General features: G+C 38.1%; 1 protein-coding gene across 3 annotated transcripts in view; it reads left to right on the top strand.

Annotated features, from left to right (window-relative positions):
• Window positions 1–20,125, top strand: part of cadm2a (cell adhesion molecule 2a) — a 234,638-nt gene that overhangs the window by 178,231 nt on the left and 36,282 nt on the right. For all 3 annotated transcript variants that reach the window (XM_033978258.2, XM_033978257.2, XM_033978259.2), the window contains 2 exons: window positions 116–265; window positions 17,435–17,587. In XM_033978258.2, coding sequence (XP_033834149.1) covers window positions 116–265; window positions 17,435–17,587 — 303 coding nt within the window. The remainder of the gene's footprint in view (window positions 1–115; window positions 266–17,434; window positions 17,588–20,125) is intronic.

Below are 20,125 nucleotides of genomic sequence, written 5' to 3'. Positions count from 1 at the left end.
TGTCATTGTGAAGGTGATCGCTGCTTGGGTCTGTGAAGTGAATAGAAAAGCAGCATATGTTAGAGAGTCCGTTCCCCATGTGTCTTACCCATGTGTCTTGTTTAATGTGCTGCAGGCCTCAGCGGTCAGTACCCTCTGGTCCAGAACGTGACGGTGACAGAGGGAGGGACAGCCAACCTGACCTGCCGCGTGGAGTACAATGACAACACCTCCCTCCAGTGGTCCAACCCGGCACAGCAGACTCTGTTTTTTGGGGACAAGAAAGGTAAGTTATGATAGAATGTGTGCAACTGGTGCGGAAATGAGTTCCAGTGTTGTAAGGAATTGGAAGATTCTACTTTAACTGCATGTAATTCACTGAATAGTGAGTTTGAAGTTCTAAAGTTTTTAGTATGTTGTATTTGCCCTATTTGTACTTGTAAATGATATGCTCTCATAAGGGAGTGGTTGTAATTTCATACTCAAATCTGCAGAAGTCAAGTAGAACTACTGTTACTGTCCATGAGCTTCAGCTTCTTGTTTACAGGCGATATTTTGATGATTTTTGCCCATTCAAAAGATAGAATTATTTGTTTTGAATTGTTAATTTCTTTGGCAGTGCTAGGTTTTCAACACTCTGCAACCCATGGATAAAAACATAATAGGCATATTCTTGACATTTTTTCCCGTTTAGTAGAAAGTACATCTCACTGTTTCAAACACTATTAATTAAATAATTCCACATTTTATTTCATTAATAGTGTATAGAATCAGCCTTTTTGTTACATTCAATAGTCACACAGTTATACGCAAGTCTGAATACGAATGATATCATTGACTTGCCCTTGTGAATGATCAGCTTTGTAAATTATAAGATTTATACATTTGCCACAGTCATTGCCATGTCATTGAGAAATCTCCAGATGAAGAGGACTGAGCCTGGATAAAAATACTTCATACATGGAGGCTATAGAGGCCGCACTGGTGGCCACCAGTGTTTAATGACTAATAAGCACATCGTGAGGCTGTATCCGTGACCTTTGAACCCTCTCCTCTCACCACCACATAAAGAGGATTCATGGCTGTTATTTTGCCGGTTAGCACGCTCTGAATTGATTGCCCGCCGTGTGTCTGAGCTTGTATTAGCGCAGTGTAATGGAGTATGAATCACACAGTGTTGTAAGTGTCTGGATTAAGCACATATGGGATTTACACAGTCTTCTTCCATTATCCCTCTGCCCACTGGGCTGCTGCTGTCACTTTGTCTGACTGTGCAGTGCATTTATGTCAAGTAAACATTGGCATAGAGCTTAAAGTGTAACATAACCCTTAACAAACTTTCTTTGGTCAATAGAAATTGGGTTTTTATTTTGAATTTTTATTGTAAACCTACTTTTTAAATAAAATAGTGAAAAATTTATTTCCCTTACACTTTATACAAAACAATAAACAAAATAACTACATTTTCAGTTCTATTAAGATATACTTGCAATTGTGTTTTATTGCATTGATGCATGTTCCTGCATGTTTACGACGTCATGCTGGCAGTCCATGAAGCTCCATTGTGCGAGGGCTCAAATTCCCTCCACTGCACAGTTGAATATTTAAATTGATTACATTTTAGCATAACACATAACTACTTCACTTTTTAATGCACTAGAAGATGCAGTCCTAGTGCCATCTGCGGGCATTTTACTTGAACAAGCTATGCGCCAATTTGTCCCAAGGTTTTGAGGTTTTTCCAGACACATATTTCAAGATGTCCAATGTAACCTTGATTTATGCATAAATATTGGGCCTTTAAATTTGGACTGCGCAGTTATTTGAATTTGAGATGGAGATTCAGTCCTTTGTAATTGTCAATGATCAGCATCAATGAAAAGCATGTGGTTTGGAGAGAGTTACGACTTTGGATGAAGACATTTTCTGTGTTATCTTGATACATTTTTGTCACATTGCCCAGCCTTACTTTAAATCAATCAAATGCTTTTTTTTTTTTTATCTATAAAAAACTTGACCTGTGCATCATTTTCCAGCTTGAGGCTCTATATTTTGTCATCTGCCGTGTGCTGCTTTGGGATTGTGACAGCCACTTTGGACGCTGCTATTATCAGAATAAGCAAAAAGGGGCTACCACAGTGCAGAGAGGCCCAGAATAGCTGCCGTGTTTTGGGCCTGGCTCGGTGTGTGTGCGGGCGCTTTGGGACTTGTCTTGCTGAATGCTGCAGATTGGGATGCACATGCTGATGAGACCACTGCGACTCTGAGTTTCTCCAGAGTGCCCCTGGTGCAGAGGAAACCGACATGTCTCAAACGCCCGCCAGCGCAGTCACTTTCAGATTAATTTGCTCCACTGCCTGATGGGAAGCAGATTTGAATGAGGGCATGTCCACAGTTGCTCAGAAGACAACCTTGCTTCGTGTTGCTATTAGTTTACACCGAAATGTCTCTGAACATAAGTTTAGCGATGCGTGCAAATTGTCTGCCTAAAGGTGTGGTAAATGTTTATAGAACTAGGGTACAATTTGTAACGTCATATTGCAGTAAAAATGTGCGTTAAAAAGGCAACGTGAGCTTTCTCTATCTCAGTAGTCCTATATTTAGTTTATTCTTTATTTGTCAGGGACCATGAACAAATTCATTAAGTGTACAAAAGAAATAGTAACTGTATCACTACTATTACTGCTAATGCTACTTTCAGGTTATTATCTCCAAATAGGAAACTGTGTTCTGGGTGTGACCCATTCTTCAGTCCTGGAGGGGTGTCCTGTGAGGAGCAGTAAATAGGCCTGTCACAATAATCACTTTATCCACTTATCATTCACTATATGAAACTGGAGCAATATTTTTTGTTGGTCAATATTTATCATGTGTACTTTTTCTTCACACAGCTGGGAAACTTTTTGTTATTTCTTTTTTTTTTTTTTTTGGTATATGATAAGCTTTAAGCCGCAAATAGTTGAATTAATGACTTCTATGACTCATTACAAATATGTTACTAAGTACTAAATATGGGGATTTAGTGTGGTTTAAATCTGCTCTTGGGTTTTTGTGTCAGTGGCATAAATTAGTTGCAATATTATCATTATCTATATTTACTTCAGTGACATATCACACTTCAAATGTGTTATGGTGCAGAGCATGTTTTATCTTTTACTATTAATGTCAAGGTTAAATTGGTTGATCTTTAACATTCCTCCATTTTCCTCTGTTGTCTTTGGTTTGAAATCTGTATTTGTGCCCATAGGCAAGACACTTTACCCACCTTGCTTAATATGAGTGTGGTGTTCACGTCGGATAGTTTACCCCAGGGCAGCTGTGGCTATAATAGCAGATTGTGGAGAGAATGAATAATCTATGAAATGGTAAAGCTACTTTGGGTGTCTGGAAAAGTGCTATAAAAATGAATGAATTGTTTATTATTATTTTATTTACAAATATCTGCTTACATTTGGTTTTCAGTTCATGTAGGTGTAAGATGAACACATATGTAATTGCGTAACATTTATTTAGTATTTAAGCGCATTTAAGCACCAACTAAAATATGTTTGTGTGTACGTACCACATTTAAAATAATTTCTATATGACTATACATACAAGGCAACATCTTCTTGTTATCGATATTATTTTTTCCACACAGAAATTGACTTTATGGGTCAATGTCAATGTATTATTTTAAATGCAGTTTGTACCACTTGACTTTTATTATATAACCTCTTTAAGCATTAGCATAAACATATTGCTTTAGCTCAGGCAGACTCAATCCCAGTTTGGAGAGCAGGCTTTTCTGTTGTTTTTTAATGTCAGGTTGGCAGCTCACCTCCGACACGCTGAGACGAAAGAGAAAGATTCCTCTCCCCTCGAAGGCTCTGCGATGACTACCGGGAGTTGTTTGAATTTCAAATAAGTCATTGTCCCCAAAGTAGCCAATTTTGTCCTCTCCATCGCATACCACTGGAGTGCAAGTGAGAGTATAGAGAGCCAAAAACTGCTCTGTGTGTGTGTGTGTGTGTGTGTGTGTGTGTGTGTGTGTGTGTGTGTGTGTAATTGAGGATTTGATAATAGCGGTATGTCCTAGATGGACCATGGCTTAATTAGATTTTTTTCTTTATTTTACTAGAGAGACCTGTAGGTTATTACTTTCAGGGCTGTAGAGAGTGTCGCATTTCAATGATTTTACCGTTTCTGTATTTTACTTGGCCTATAGTAATCTTATTTCTCTCACTAAAAGCAAGAAATATATATCCATCTTTCTTGGATATTTGCTGTAACCGTAATGGCAGTAGCTGATTTTACAATTACTATCTAGAAGGCAGAGGTAATTTCAGGTCTGAGTCTAGTCAGAGGAAGAAATGTATATTCTTTTAGTCAGCCTTTGGTAAAGGTAAAACGCACAATTATTTCTACAACTATAAGTACTTATGCTTTTGTTATGAACCCTGTGATACTAAATCAAATGTTTATAGTCGGTCCAAACAGCTCTCATGTTTCCTAATGTAAATAATGTGACAACAAAAGCAGGGGCACAATAGCCAAGGTCACAACAGAAAGTTTTCTCTTGTTGTAAAATGCCTCCTTACCTCCTCTCATCATCCCTCGCTCCCCTCCTTCATCCCTCGCAGTCTCCTATTCCCTCTGTTTTATGACCCTTGTCTTCAGGAGGGTGACTTGTTCAGGATCTGCGCAGATTTACTGTCGGCTTTTTGTTCAGACGGCAGAGAATTTGCTACCAATTTTGGGAATGTTTTATTGAAGTATTTTTCCAAGAAAAAAATAGACAGCTGCCTGAAAGTTTTCTATTTATTTGATACAAAGTCTGAGGAGCATTTGGTATTCTGTTATTTACTTTGGGGAGAACTTTTAAAAGCCCATCGTCTAAATTGCTCAGGCACGGATACTCTGAATGCATCAAGGCTCTCATGGCTGCAATGTGGTGAGCGACGTCGCCGTGTATGTGTATGTGCGCCGAAAGAGGCAAGAAATTGATTCAGGCTTCAGAATATTTGATATCTGAGGACCAAACGGTTTCATATTCAGCAGCTCAGAGCCTAAAACTAGCACTTAGCTGTTAGCTTCTCAGCCATAACACTAATCTTAATGTTTAAGCAGATGCCATCGCCCTGCAGGGTTCTATTCTGAGGGCTTTAGGCTAACAGGTAAGCTAGCTGTTATTAAAAAAAGAAAAGCACTATGTAACTTTTCTAGTGGGGCGTGTGGTACCTCTTCTCCATGGAGATGTTATTGCTTTGTCTGGAAAGTTCTATACGGCATTAAATGGTCACAGGGTAAATACAGTGCTTTTCTACCTTCAAGTCATTTACGTCATGGAATCACTCACCAATTCACACACATTCACACACACACATTCACACACACATTCATACACTAGTGTACACAGACACTGGGGGCGAGGTGGTTTAAGTGTCTTGCCCAAGGACACAATGACAATATTCATCTGTGGGAGCTGTGCGTCAGTAGATGTGACTGCTCAACCAATGATGTTTATGTCGAGAGCGGGATTCGAACCACCAACCTTCAGATCAGTCAACAAATGCTCTCCCAACTGTCGCATTAAACATATTTGTTTTACATTTCAATCTTTGCATGTTTTTACAGCTGAAAAATACTTGCATATATTGTTAGTCTGAATGGGCTCATTTCTCCACTGACCTGACTTGTAACTTTCCCCAGTGATGTTTCCACCTGAAAAGTGACATGGCCTTTTTATATACAGCCTTGGTTTTGCATTATTATTATTGTTGTTGTTGTTGTTGTTGTTGTTGTTGTTGTTGTTGTTGTTGAACTGGCATAAAAATCTGCTTGTAACTCACTGGGGCTGGATTTTTAAGTCTTACTTTCACTATTATTTGTTGGTAATATTTTGAATTGCCTTTCTAAGTGCACACAAGAATTATTTTTGAATAGAAAATATTTTAAACATTATATTGTCATATTCAGTTGGGAACAACAGAAGCTTTTTATGAGACTGGCAATTTGTGTTTTGACCTTGGAAGTTTGGCGTCTTTGTTCATTTGCTCGTTCATTGTTTAGCTTGAGAAAAAATAAAAGCTTTTCGTACTCGCTGTCTTTGCATGGGATTTAGACAGGGGGTATTATGACAGTGGAGTTGTGTGTATGGCTGTGTGTATAGTTGTGTGTTGTTGTGCATTGATGGTACTGTCAGGTTGTGTTTTAGTGGGGCACACAGGCACAGAGCTCTGAAAATGAGATGCAGTTATTCTAGTCTTTATTAGCACAGCAACTTATCATTTGTGAGGTACAGAGAAGTACCTGCGGCCAAAAGAAATAATTAGCTCACACTTAGCACTCTTCATTTTTCTCTCACACAAGAGTGTTCTGGGCCAGAGGAAGGGATATTAAAATGTATGGTGTTTTTCTTACATTTGTACTACTATTAATTGCAGTATATTTGTAATATACAGTATGCATGCATGGTCAAGTGTGATATTTGTGTATTATGATTTATGTAGAGAAAGTAGGATTATCAAACATGTCCAACAGCATTTACATTTGAGAAAAGACTGGAATATGAATTGTTAAACTAACTGAAAAAGTACATGTATTTCAGATGTTTGTAAAGGTCTAAAACTGTTGACTTTTATTACCAAAATGATTGCAGTCTAACTGATTTGATAATTGCAGCTACTCGATTGTGATTTTGAATGGATTTTGATATATCGCGCAAGTAGCAGGTCCACTATATTAATCTGGATTTTTGATTCTTGCATGTTCCGATACTGATATTGATACTTTGACTGCCGATCCCCAATATTAACTGATATCCGTGTAGGGATGGAAAACTGCTCTTATTTCTTTAAAACACAGTTAAGTATTACACAAGACATCAGATTGTGTTATGAAACGTTCTAGACCAAAATCACCCTGTAAATAGTCTTATTGATCGTATTACCAATGAAAGGCCTAACCAGGATATCCATCTTCTGGTCCCTGGGCACAAATGGTCTTGGCGGGCCCGCACTATGTGTTGTCTAATGAAGAATGCACATGACAGACTTTATGAGGGGCCCCACTCTGCACTGTCCCCTTTACCCCCTCACACACCTCCCTCTCCACCCCCCTCTGTGGGACACACCTTATGTAAGTGTTGGTAATTCAAACTGTCCCTGCAACTGTTCTTCTAGCTTATCAATCTATTTTTATTTTTCACTTTGAATCACACTATGATCTATTATACTTTAAATCAGATTAATTTTACAATCTTAACATCTGTATCTTAACCTTGGGACTGTGTTACCCACGTATTCCAAAAAGTGCCACCTAAAAAACTGTTCTTTCTTTTCAAAGTCACAGTGAAGGATGGCAGAAGTGGTTAGCTGAGAAAATAGCGGGCTCCTAATAGACTCGCTATCGCTGGTCGTCTTCTCCTCTCGAGCTGGAGGGGACTGTTCCCCAATGCTAAAGTACAATGGTTTTATAGGCAGCGGCTGTCTGTGTCTCTCTGACCTGCTTCTCACAAGGACTTAATGAAACGCAGCGGCTCCAGGTGTCCCACTGAACTCAGCATGGCCGCCCAAAACTGATGAAAGAAAATCACTCCTGTCACTGCAGAAAGAATCCACCACCAGCCAATTATACTGTATAGACCATGACATATTTTACATTTTAAAAAGGGGACTTACAGAGAAAGAGAAAAATGAAGGTTGAGAAGTGACTGAGACACAGACAGTAGACTCGCTGGTCACTATAATGCCGGGTTTCAGGTGCATCACAACATTCAATTCAGGGCAAATGTTAAATAGAGATTGCAGCGGGTTTACTCTATTAAGTTGTGTTTAAGTTCATTTTGTTTGTGTGGTCTTGTGATCATGGACTCTAATACAAATAATGTTTTGTCTGTACATTTTCCGTTTAGATGTTTTTCATGAAATTACCCAGTGCAACGTTGTAATTTTTGTATTTATATTTTTCCTTTAAGAATGAATATGCAATACAAAATATATTAAAGTGCAGAACATTCTAGTTTCTGAGAACAATCAGTTTGGAGCACTTGTTCCAATTATCTAATACTAATCACATGATTGCACCTGGTATTCCCAGCAGTCTCCCAGCCCCGCTGAACCTCTGGGATCTGATGAGATCAGGTTAACAAAAGCAGTATACTATTTATAATGTTTTACCATCTAAAATTTGTATTGGGGTTGCACATGACTTGCATCATTTCCTCTAATACTTACTGCCTCAACAAGGCCTCTGAGCTGCTGATTTGTTGCTTCAATTTTGCAACATAACTAGAGCTGCGTAATTATTCAAATTGTGATCCAGCAGTTTCAAATTGTCAATGATCAGCTTAGGTATTTTTAATCAACAGGTCTGTACCCAATTCTCTGTGGTTAGGAGAAATAAATTGCTATTTTCTTGCATGCATTTGTTATTTAAGCTTTCTTATAAACCTTAGGAAAGCCTATGTATTACTTTTTATATAAGAAAAAATAAATACACCTAATTAATTACCACATCTTCTCCTGTCCCCAGACATCTCGTGTCCATGAGACGGTCACATCCAGGCTGCTGTGGCTGATTGTATAAAGTGGTGAAATGTGCACTTTTCTCATTATGAAAGTGTGTTAGCAGAATAAGCATACACCTGCCTGCTCTCTGGACTAATGCACACTGTGTGGGCTCAGATAAAGGACAGGGCAGAGAGGGGCAGGGCTGGGGTCACTGAAGGAGAGAAGCTGACGGTAGAGCTGTAATAAAAGCATATGTAAACCACAGCTCTGTATTATGTATGCATGTGTGGCTATACAATAAAAGCAGCCCTAATATGGAAGATAATTGCAGGGATGACTAAGTGGCAGGAAGACAAAAAACACTACACAGCAGGCAGGACATTAAACCAATCAACTATGAGCATGGATTTGCATTAGAAACGGCATTTACGTCATGCTAATAGATTTGATGATGAGTGAGGCCAGTTAACCTGTCAGTGTCCTACTGTTGGATGGATATTTTTGTATGATTCACACTAAACCAGCTCCGTGCAGAGTCCCAACAGACTATGGTTTTCCAAGGTTAAATAGTGTTACATTTAATTATGGACCAAGCAATAGCTAACGACTGGGTGTGTATTTTGTAATGGTACCTGTCCATTAGATGATGGGAGATTCCCCTGCAGTAAATTTGACCGTGTGAAGCGATCTCAATAATAAAACGTTCATGTAAACTAGATAATTACAAAAAAACACCCTGATATTAAAGCTAATGTGCCTTCTATTGCATACATGCATATTACCAATGATGTAGTACTCAATTTTGACAGAGGTAACAGAGGTTACTCAAGTAAAGGTAAAAGTATCAGTATTTATGTACCCGTTTAAAAATGTACTTCAAGAGTATAAAATAAAAGTATTTCACAAGTGTTGTTAATTTGTTAAAGTGTAAATGTAGAGTTATTGATTTAAAATGACACACATTTTGGTTAACAGTTACAATACGATGCAATGTCTTTATTTTTCTTATGGATTTTGTGTATTGTATTTTGTGTTTGCTCAAAGCCCAAACTTGGGTAAAAATAAGCCCTGAAATCATATGAAAAGTGCTTTTTACTTTTCAGTCCAGTTCAAAAATGTTGTGGAGTAGAAAGTACAGATCCTGCTCTCAAATGTAGTGAAATAAAAGTTAAAAGTATACACTGTAAAATGTCCTTACAGATACCTAGAAATTCTACTTATATACAGTACTTTAATGCTTGTACTTTGTTCCACCACTGCCATACACTAGGCCTGTTCCAGTAATTACTATATCAACTTACCGTTCCATACACGGAGGCTGGAACAATATATTTTGGGCCTCAGTATTTATCATGAATATTTTTACTTTGCAAAAGTGGGAGATTTGGGTTATTTTTGTAATACGATACGATATGATCCATGGAGGGGTTCTTTTAGTTCCTTTTATGGCTAATTATTGATCTTTTAATGAAACAGTCTATTTAAAAATGATTTACTGGGATTATCTTGCATTATTTAAATCTCAATTAGTGGCATGGAGTATTTTCAATATTATCATTTATCGCAGTATTTCTCTGTAGCCATATATCATGCTTCAAACTTTTTTATCATGACAGGTCTACCACATACTGCACATTTTGTGGGTAAATATGCCTTTTTCCAACATATTAACATCAAATCTGTAGGTGGCTTGTGATCTCCATCTGCATGTTTATGTGGTGCAAATAAAGCTGTAGTGTGGGGCTGTGAGACTGACAGGAGATGTGAAAAACACTGGGCTTTAGTATTAACAACACTAGCACGTTCACACCTTAGCTGCACAAATACAGGAGACTGTGGGAAAGGTGTGGGCTTCACGTGTCTCAAAATGCAAGCATTAACACGGATTTTTGCAGGTATTGTGTGTTTAGCGAAACATTGTGAATATTATTGCTGCAATTAACAATGATGTGAGTGTAAGTGACTTGACAGTGGCAATTTTTTTTCAGATATATTATTATTATTATATTCTATTGGACGAGTGGCCAAACTTTACTCTAAAACTTTTGTCCTGTTGAATTTTTCTTTTGCTATGGATCATACCCATAGACTGTATAAAGAGGTGGACTAAGGAGTGTAAGCTCATCGAGGCTAGCAGTTAGGAACGAATTTGGAGCCAGATTTCGTATTAAGAATTCCAGACCGTGTGTGTCATAGCAACCAAAGACCCAATCCAGAGCGAAGCTGTTGAAGGTCACGCCCCTTCCTGCACCACTGGTTCGGCAGCAACATTGTCAATCAAACCTGTTGCTAATGCTAGCATGTACTCTGGGAAAGAAGGCGCCTGATGTTCTTATCTTGATTTACAGACACAATAGTGAAATAAAAACCCCAGGATCATGTAGAGCGGGTTAATACGAACATTTAAGACCAAAATGACGAGTCTGACAGCAGCAGATACAGAGACAAGACACAGTTTTTCAATAGAAAGTGAATTGGAGCCAAAGTCGATGGAGCCGAAAGTGCACGGTGGTTAGCAGGTTAGCCATGTTATATATACAGTCTATGATCATACCTGTATGACTGAGGGATGGCACAGACAGTTATTTCTATTGTCTTTATTGCCTGTAATGAGTGCAAGTACATTTAACACATGAGTTCTGAAATATACTAGAAAAGCAGTGCTCACACTTTCACAATAAGTACCAATGACGAATATATTTGCTTTCCAAGTACCACCAGATCTAAACCAAATGGGACTGTTCCTTCTTGGTCTAACTCTAGTTTGCTCATTCTAAACCAGGACTGATCCAAAAGAGGACAAAAAAATTGGTGACACAAATTTCGCAGAGTTTGAGAAAAGTCTAAACGGTACAGTTTACTTCAAAGATAAAATATAATAATAAATAAACCAGCTTTTACAAGACTTTCTAAAACCACCAAATGCACAGAGCAATGTGAGAGCTGACTGTAACATCTGACCCGTGGCGTTCCTCAAATGCCTGCACACGCTACTCTCACTTCCACTGAACACAATATGAGATTTTTCTTTTGCTTAGTTTCTCCCACCAACTTCCTCTACGAATCAAAATGTCACTTCTCATTTAAAGGAAGCCAGTCATCTTTGACCTTATGTTTCTGCACTTCCAATCCATCTCACTTTTTTCTTTTTTTTTGCCATTTTTATCTATCATCCTGCACATATTATAAAAAAGCCAATAGCTGCCGTCCTCCTCTTTGTTTGGTTCTCTCTATATACCATTGGGGAGGCTGTATTTAAAAGTATATATGTTTGCAAAGCTGCTATCTGATCACAGTGGATGTATTTCTTGGTACATTAACACCGTCTGTGCTGTTGGAATCTGCGGTCATAAGTTCTCCTGCTGTAATAAGATCAGAAAAATCTCCAAATCTCACTTCGCATCAACCTCAGTGAACTCATAAAGGTGTCGCTGGCAAAGGTGTGTGTCATGTTAGATCTATGGAGATTCTGACAGTCAAATGTGAAAAACTCCACTTTCTTTCTGGCATCAGCCATTTTGTTCCCAACAGTGCTGCTTTGATGCTGACAAGTGTGTTAATGTCCTAGATGCAGTGACATTTAAACAAGTGTGTTATTGTGTTTTGTTTTTTAAATCAGGTTGGTCCTTTGATGTTATAGGTGCTAAAGGTTGATAATGGATACAGTCAGTGCATATATTATGACTGCACTCAGTACTGTTATGTCTGTGTATAATGGCATTTTCTGTTAGAGACTCTTTTACACTGAACATTTTTACATAAGCAAAAGTTGTGAATGTTTGTGTTATTACTTTACCTGGAATGTTTCACAGTATGGCCTTAACCTAATCTTGCATTTATTAGGTCTGTCACAATAATTACTATTGAAAGCTGGAACAATGTATTTTTGGGCTAAGTATTTATTGTGGAGACTTTTTCTTTGTCATAATGGGGAGATTTGAGTTATATTTGCTGTAAAACGATTTAAGTTGTAGATGGTTGAATAAGTCTTGATTGTGTGATTAATTTGTTGTAACTCATGCCTCTTAATGATACTGTTTATTTTAAATTGGTTAGCTGGGATTATCCTGCTTTATGTCTGTGGGATAAAGTAGTCTCAATATCATAGTGTATTGAGGTAGTTCTCTCTGCTTCAAATTTGTTATCATGACAGGCGTAGTATTTATTCAGTTGCTAAAAACACCTTGAAAAACATAAGGCGTAGTTATGAGTTCTATATCTGCGTATAATGGTGTGTCAGTTTTGCATCTCCACCTTTAAAATTCAAAGGACCAGACCGTACAATTATTATCCAACTAAAAGTGTTCTCATATTGGTTGTATTATTTTAGTAGCTCACTGCCATCTATAAAGTTATGTAATATGTCTTGCATTATTCAATGTTTTATAATGAATTCTGACAGGGTTTTGTGTAGGCTACTGTTGTGAATTAAAATCCATTCATAATTTGCTACATTTGATGGTTAATGCTATTTCTGAGCATGATTTTGAGTTGTATCCTTAACAAACCTCACTCAATCAACTCCTTACCCCAAACTCTTCATTTCCATCCTTCTCCCTCCTTTGAGACTTTACATAATAATTCAGACTTGCGCGTTCTGTATTAGGATGTTGCCAGGAGGATATTAGCCTTCCCACGCCTGGATAATTGTGTGGGAGTTTAGTTCATTTCACACCTTATATAACACCTTTCATGTTCTTAAACCCACCCTGAATGCACTCTTCAGGGGACTCCGGGTGAGCCTCAGTTCACCATGAAATTCTCAATAGGCATTTTCAGATCCTTATTACTGAGCTATCAAACCTAACACACACGTTATCAAATCACTGCATTGGAGCTATATTCAGACTCCAGCATAAAACTTCATCTTTTAGTTCAAATTTGTGCGTGGCCAAAGGCAGAAGTCATGTGTAATTCAGTTTTTCGCACTTTCACAATATTATATGTGGTTTAAGACAGGACTGACAGCCAGGTCAATGGAGTTAAAAAGGGAAAATAGTAAGTCGCTGGGACATACGCAGTAACAATAGTCTTTCGGACATACACAATGTTTTGTATAACTTGTTTCAAAGTGGTTCTCTTTAACCAAATACTTTTAGTGCATGTATTTATAGAATGTATTGTCCCTGTATGGAAATTTACCCATCCATCCTTCAACTCCTGTGCCTCTGGGCAACCTGTCAGCAGCAGTGGGCCAGTACAGAGCAGCACCAGGGGAGCCATGTCCACATCTTGAGACAGAATCAGTTAAGAGTATGAAAATGAAGAACCAGCCTAAACCGTACACATCTGGATGTAAAAATATTATATAAATTGCCATTGATTGAATATTGGCAAAAGCTTGATTGGCCTATGCTTAAAATCATGTCCGGTCCGTGTTTAGCAGTGACTATATTTTATAATACAATACTGAATAAATCGATAGTATTTGACACTCTAATTACATCTATTTCAATATACTGATCAGACATGGTAGATAACGCATGTGTAGACACTAATGGGCAAAAACAGCAGAGCCAAATGTCTTTCCTAACATTTTCATGCTCGCTCTTAATGCCCGAAGCAAACTTAAGTAAAGAGTCGCCGTCCTGTTAAACGCGAACAATCGACAGAATCAGGTCTGCGGTGGGAGGAGCAGACACACATTGAGTATTCTGTACAATATCTGCTCTGTGTATATGTGCTTCTCAAACTGTGGTACAGGTTTGTGTGTCTATAAATGCTGTCACAATACCAAAATTTCAACCTTACGTTCAATACTAAGGGAAAGGCTCCCGATACCATTTGCGATGCAGCAATGAAGATTTTATGGAATACAATGTCATTTTCATCCTAAGCCATATTATATGTTATATAGTCCTAAACTAGTTATGATAAAGGTCAAGTCCATTCTAAAACTATTCATTAAAGGTCCAACTTTGTCTGAATTATGCAAGTTTTCAGATGAGCATGCTGGACAACCTTCGTGTCTCCTATAAGTGGTCCTCAGAGGTGTTCTTTTATGTTACAGTATGTGCTCATCAGAGGGAGAGAGCAACTTTCACCTAAAACAGTTTGTGCTTTTAGTCCAAGTTTGGTCCTGGTCATGATCTGGTTGTTTGTGATGTATATTATTTTTTAATGTAAACCTTTACTACATTTAAACCTGGTTTTGTTATGAATTGTAATGATTTAAATGTATTAATCCCTACATTTTACAAGTTATAGTGTATTTTAGAATCCAAGTAATGTCAGATTTATGCAAAATCCATGTAAATTTTCCTCAAATATCAAAGTTAAATATTTTGTACCAACACTGTACTGGACACATATCACTGAGCCTGCCATATCTGAATGAGACCGGTCAGACACACAAAGATAAGCACACAAATGTAGAGCGATAAACGGGACTGAACTGGCCAAACTGATTAGAATGGTGCTTCTGTTTTCTGCTGGGGTTAAGTCTGGACTTTTACTGGCACGCTGCAGACACCAGATTGTGAACTGGGGTTGACATTTCATAACATTTGTGTTTGCTGTGTGCTCTTTGCAGTAAAAATTCATCTGACATCTGTTTTCACATTCACCTCCAGGGCTCAGAACTCACCAGCAGATGACAAACTCGCACTGAGTGTGTGGAAATGTTCATAGATACGATATTGGAGTGAAGTGAAGGTGGCCCATGTAAACTCGTTCAAAGAGCCATCATGTTGGATCATTTGGTAACAGTGTACGATGGTGCTGTGTAGTATTGCTTTAAATACAACAGTTTATTTAACTCTCATCATAGTAAAATGTAAATCAGGGTTCTGTTTCCACTGTAGAGATTATGATTTGTTTTTTTTATCTTGTTTTTTGTTTCTTTTACTAGGCCACTGCCACTTTGCCCTCTATCCATGGGTTTCAGAATGATGAAACGCAATTAACAATTAAATTCCATCCTCAAAATGGCACTATTTTCTTTTTCTTTTTTCATCAAACTTGGTGTTCCTGTAGCCACAGTAGTCCTGGGGCAGAGGGACACAGAGTATTTCTGTCCAAAGCCAAGCAGACCATGACTGTCCAAACACAGTGAACATCAGGAAAGTCATCTGCTTTGCCAAATTAATATGCAAATTAGGAGAAATTATCTTTCTCTTACTTTCTCTCCAGGAGAGGAATGAGAGTAGAAATGTTTGGTCATTATTACCAAATATGCTTTGTTTTTCTCCCCATGCAATGCAGGACTGAAAGTTTTACTCACTTTCAGTTCTGTTCCTTCCCGGGCAGACTCACGAAGCCCTGAAGTCGCCTTCAAAGCCACCACTGTGTTCTGGCAGAAACAGTCTTTTTGTTGGCCAACAAGCCTTGGGTTTTCAGTCTGTTTCTCCGTTCACTTGTTAGTCACAGATTAATTAGAGCAAGTAACCTAAGAATGAAAACGTGATCAAGAGAAAAAATATATAATAAAAATGTTAAATCTCCAGTTGCATTTTACTTTACAGAGGGTTTGCACCAAAATAATGTCTTTACTTTTCCAATGCAGTTCAAAGATGTGCACCACAGTCACAGATGTTCACCCTGCTGGATGTTTTGTGACCATATAAAGAAATCCTGTCTCTGCCACGTTTAATTGTGACCGTGCCTCACTTTGAACTGATCTAATGCTGTTTTGAACCTGGTCTTACCCTGCTCCTGCTTCAGTCCATGCTTGAATTTGCTAGATCTATTTTACACATTTTTTCTCACTGCTGGCCTCCTGGTTGACAGTTTTTGCCCATGAAAACATAATAATCTAGATTTCTCTCACATTCTGTCTGCCTATTCTCCCTTAACACATCCAGACACGTCACCCATACTAAAACTTTTTGCTTGAGACAGTTAAAAGCACAGCAGAATAGCCTTGGTCGTTCGTCTTAAGTAAGATTTATTGAAGCTCACAAAATCAAGGTTCAACTACGGCACATCTCTTTGACTAAGGCAGTGCACAGTTGGGCTCCAGCACTCCAAACACATTGCTCTTTCACAATATCTTTTCTCACAATAGCTCAGATGTCATCCTGGCCATGTCTGATATGTAACTACACACCGGTGGAATTACTCTCACTGTATCAGCTGAAGTACACACCTCTTTCAACTGGTCGGGCAATTTTCTACAAATCCAATACGAGCTTCACATCTCTCATTAGGGCTCTTTTTCTCCTGCTTATTGTGCTATTGATTTCCATTGCCGTTATGTCTTTTGGAAGATTACATTTTCATATAAGTAAAATGGTGATGTGGTTTTCCAGCAGAGAGAATGTATAGTGCACTGTGGAGATCCACTCAAGCATGTATTTTTCAATTTCACAAGTTCTGCAGATACTTTTTGATCTTTCATTACTACTTTTTTCTCAATTTCTGCCATGGCGTTTTGAAGGTTATGCCTGATACATTTACAAAGCTTTTCTGACTGAATCAATCCAATCTGCCTTTTATGGGAGAAACATTTAAAGAATGCACTGTGTAACCTATAGCTCTTCTGCTTTGTTTTCTGCTTTAACACTCCAACTGGAATTCAAGCCTGACGCAGTTTGAACATGACACGATATTACTGTTACATTTTTGTATGCCAGTTTCTCATTGCCTCCCTTTTTTCTGATATCAAATCTTTTAGTGACCTGCTCTGACGATGCATCTTGTGTGGGTGCAGAGGTTCCACTTTCTATTGCTCTTTAAAATGTGCAAAAAGGACAAGCTAATGTTTTTGAAGTCCTCAGACCTTTCTTTACGTATATAGGTCGATTTCTTCAGTGTCAAGTTGGTGGTCTCCTAGGGCACTGGTTTCTTTCCAGCTTAAAGTAATAGTCATAGCAAACCAAAATTTACACGTTTCTTTCTATTAGGATTTCCTCTAAAGCTACTGGAAATTACACGTTGAATCCATTGACATCTCAGATTGCTGCATCCTACTGTCACTGCTTGTATGTAATATGTTTCTCTCTCTCTTTGTGTCTTGTGCACAGCTCTGAGGGATAACCGGATCGAGCTGGTTCGTGCCACGTCGTCCGAGCTCACTATCAGCATCAGTGACGTGTCTCTGTCAGACGAGGGCAGATACACCTGCTCTCTCTTCACCATGCCCATCAGAACAGCCAAAGCCTACCTGACTGTACTAGGTGAGAGCAACTTACATCCAAACAAACTACAATCAATTAAAGGTGCATGATGTAGCTTTTTTGTCGAAGAGTCTGTCACCAGCTTTTCTCCAAAAAGGCTTTTTTGCTTTCCCTAGAATGCTCCACTTAGCTATGTCATTAAACTTAGCTATCGCCACGAAGACAAGGAGGTGATGCGACCAGCTGTTATGGGTCAGATGTATAGAGCGGTGACCCACACACTAAGAATGTGGTCAAGTGGTAAAAACGCCTCTAATTTAAAGCTCCTACATTATACAGAATTGACACTTGTGAGCTTTAAGTCATGTTCTAATGCTGTTACGTCATAAAAAACATACCTGGAGTTGTGTTTTGTTTCATTCACACATGTTTGGGTAATCCTGCATTATTAGTCTGTCTACATCTCTAAAGCTCAAAATGCTCTGTTCCACCTTGTGATGTCATAAATCAGTAGTTTTCAAGTTAACAGCTCCTTTGACCTTTAGCTGTATTCTGTATTCTGTATCACATCTACTCCTCAGGAAGCTCTATGCAAATTACAAAATGCATTTGATTTTTTTTTTTTTTTTTTTTTTTACTAATAAATCTAAAACTGGTCCTAAATTCATCAGTAACTAAAAATATGCACTTGACCATATCTCATGTGACAGGCTCCTACGATCCCATCTGAACTTTAAATGCTGACCTCAGTGAACAAGTTCCTCATTAGAATGACCTCGGTATTTGGTTGTTTTAAAACAACATTGACAACATTTCACAAAAACTTCAAATTTAAATAGGTTTTCTTTGCAGGAATAAAGCCTGTTTTTCATATAAAAATAGGAAAACATGAATTCAATCTACAGTCCTTTCTTCACTGGATTATGGCCACCTCATTTATGGTCACACAGCAAACACCTTAAAAAATCATGATACTATTTACCACAGCACACTTTGTTTTATTACATTGACAGACTCATCACTGTACAGCGAGGTTGGCTGGACCTCACTGCAGACCCACATATATATCCACATCTTCATTTACAAAGCTATACTGGTCAAATTTCCACAGTATCTCAACCCTCTGATTCAATTCAATTCTTTTCATTACCGCAGCAGGTCTCAGGAGAGACTGACCTTAGCAGTAGCACAAATCTACACAGAGTAAGAGAAAACTGGTTTTAGATTTTATGCCCCTCATTTATGGAACACTCTCATAAACCGACTCAAACTAAACAGTGTAATTTCGTCAAGTGAATTTAAACACACTATATCTGTCATCTTTTCAGACCACTGTAATTGTTTTATCTGAAGCCTGTTAACCACATTTCTGGGCTGAAACCATCTGAATGATTCTACTGAAAGTGTATGAAGTTTAAAAACACAGTGGAGCACTTCCTGTGTCATCACAGGGCATCACAAGGTGGAACAGAGTGTTTTCAGTTTGAGAGAAGAACTCTAAACTCTAAACTATGCAGGGTTTGTGTGTTAAACATGTTTGAAGGTCTGTTTGTGATGAGGAAACATTAGAACATAGATCAGACTGTGTATGCCATACTGTGAAAAATTCCAGACAAAACAATAACAACAATGACAAGGAGGTGGCAAATCCCACATCAGAAAAGTACACCATGCATCTTTAAATGTTTACTTGATATAATTGTGTAAATGCAGTGTAGATGTTGTCTTTGTGTTACAGAGCAAGACAAATGTGTTTGTTTGGGAAAGGCGTATTACACAAGTGACCCCTAATGTGAATACGCAGATGGTTAATGAATGAACATGCAATTAAACATTTCTACATCAGGAGTTAATTCTCTCCACTAAGCTATGTCCAGACCTCTCAAAGCGCCACACAGTAGTCATTATTCATTCACTCCCAAGTTACCTAGTGTATCTTTAACTAATTCTACTTCAGAATGTTACACTATTTATAGTTTAATGTCATTTTGTAGAGCCAGTGTTAAGATAAGATAAACTTTATCATTCCACCAGGGGAAATTTGAGTGGAAGGTGCATAGACATCAAATAGACAGATTTAAGCGTAATAGCATCCATCTTCAGATCAAAACACAGCAAAATTGCCCAGTCCTCACAAGAAATGTGAATCAATACCAGCCTTCTCTCCTCTCCCACACTTGCTTGCTTCCTGTTGATTACATTATATTATATCATCACTCGTATAAATGGCAGTATATTGTGAGCCTGTCCGATCCCTCAGCATGTTTTGTGTTGAGATCATCTCCACGCACAAACATTGTCTCATTTCCTGCCACAGAGCTTATTATGTTGCCAATTAGTTTTCGCTAATGCTAATAGATGTGCTAGTGCTCTCCAGGACCATTAGCTGGCTTGGTGTGTTAACAAGCAATGGGAGAATTACATCACATTAAGGCCCACTGTTCAATAGGGATATAGAGAGAATGGTGTGGGGAAATAAAGCCATAATTAATGCTGTGAGCTGGTTGACATAAAAAGGTTTTAATAAAAACACATGGCTGTTTATCAGATACAAAGATTGATTTTTTTTTTACTCTAATCAAAGACCTTATGTGATTT

This window comes from Periophthalmus magnuspinnatus, chromosome 14 (genome assembly GCF_009829125.3).
Source record: "Periophthalmus magnuspinnatus isolate fPerMag1 chromosome 14, fPerMag1.2.pri, whole genome shotgun sequence".
NCBI classification, from domain to species: Eukaryota; Metazoa; Chordata; class Actinopteri; order Gobiiformes; family Gobiidae; genus Periophthalmus; species Periophthalmus magnuspinnatus.
This window is presented reverse-complemented; position numbering and strand designations above follow the sequence as displayed.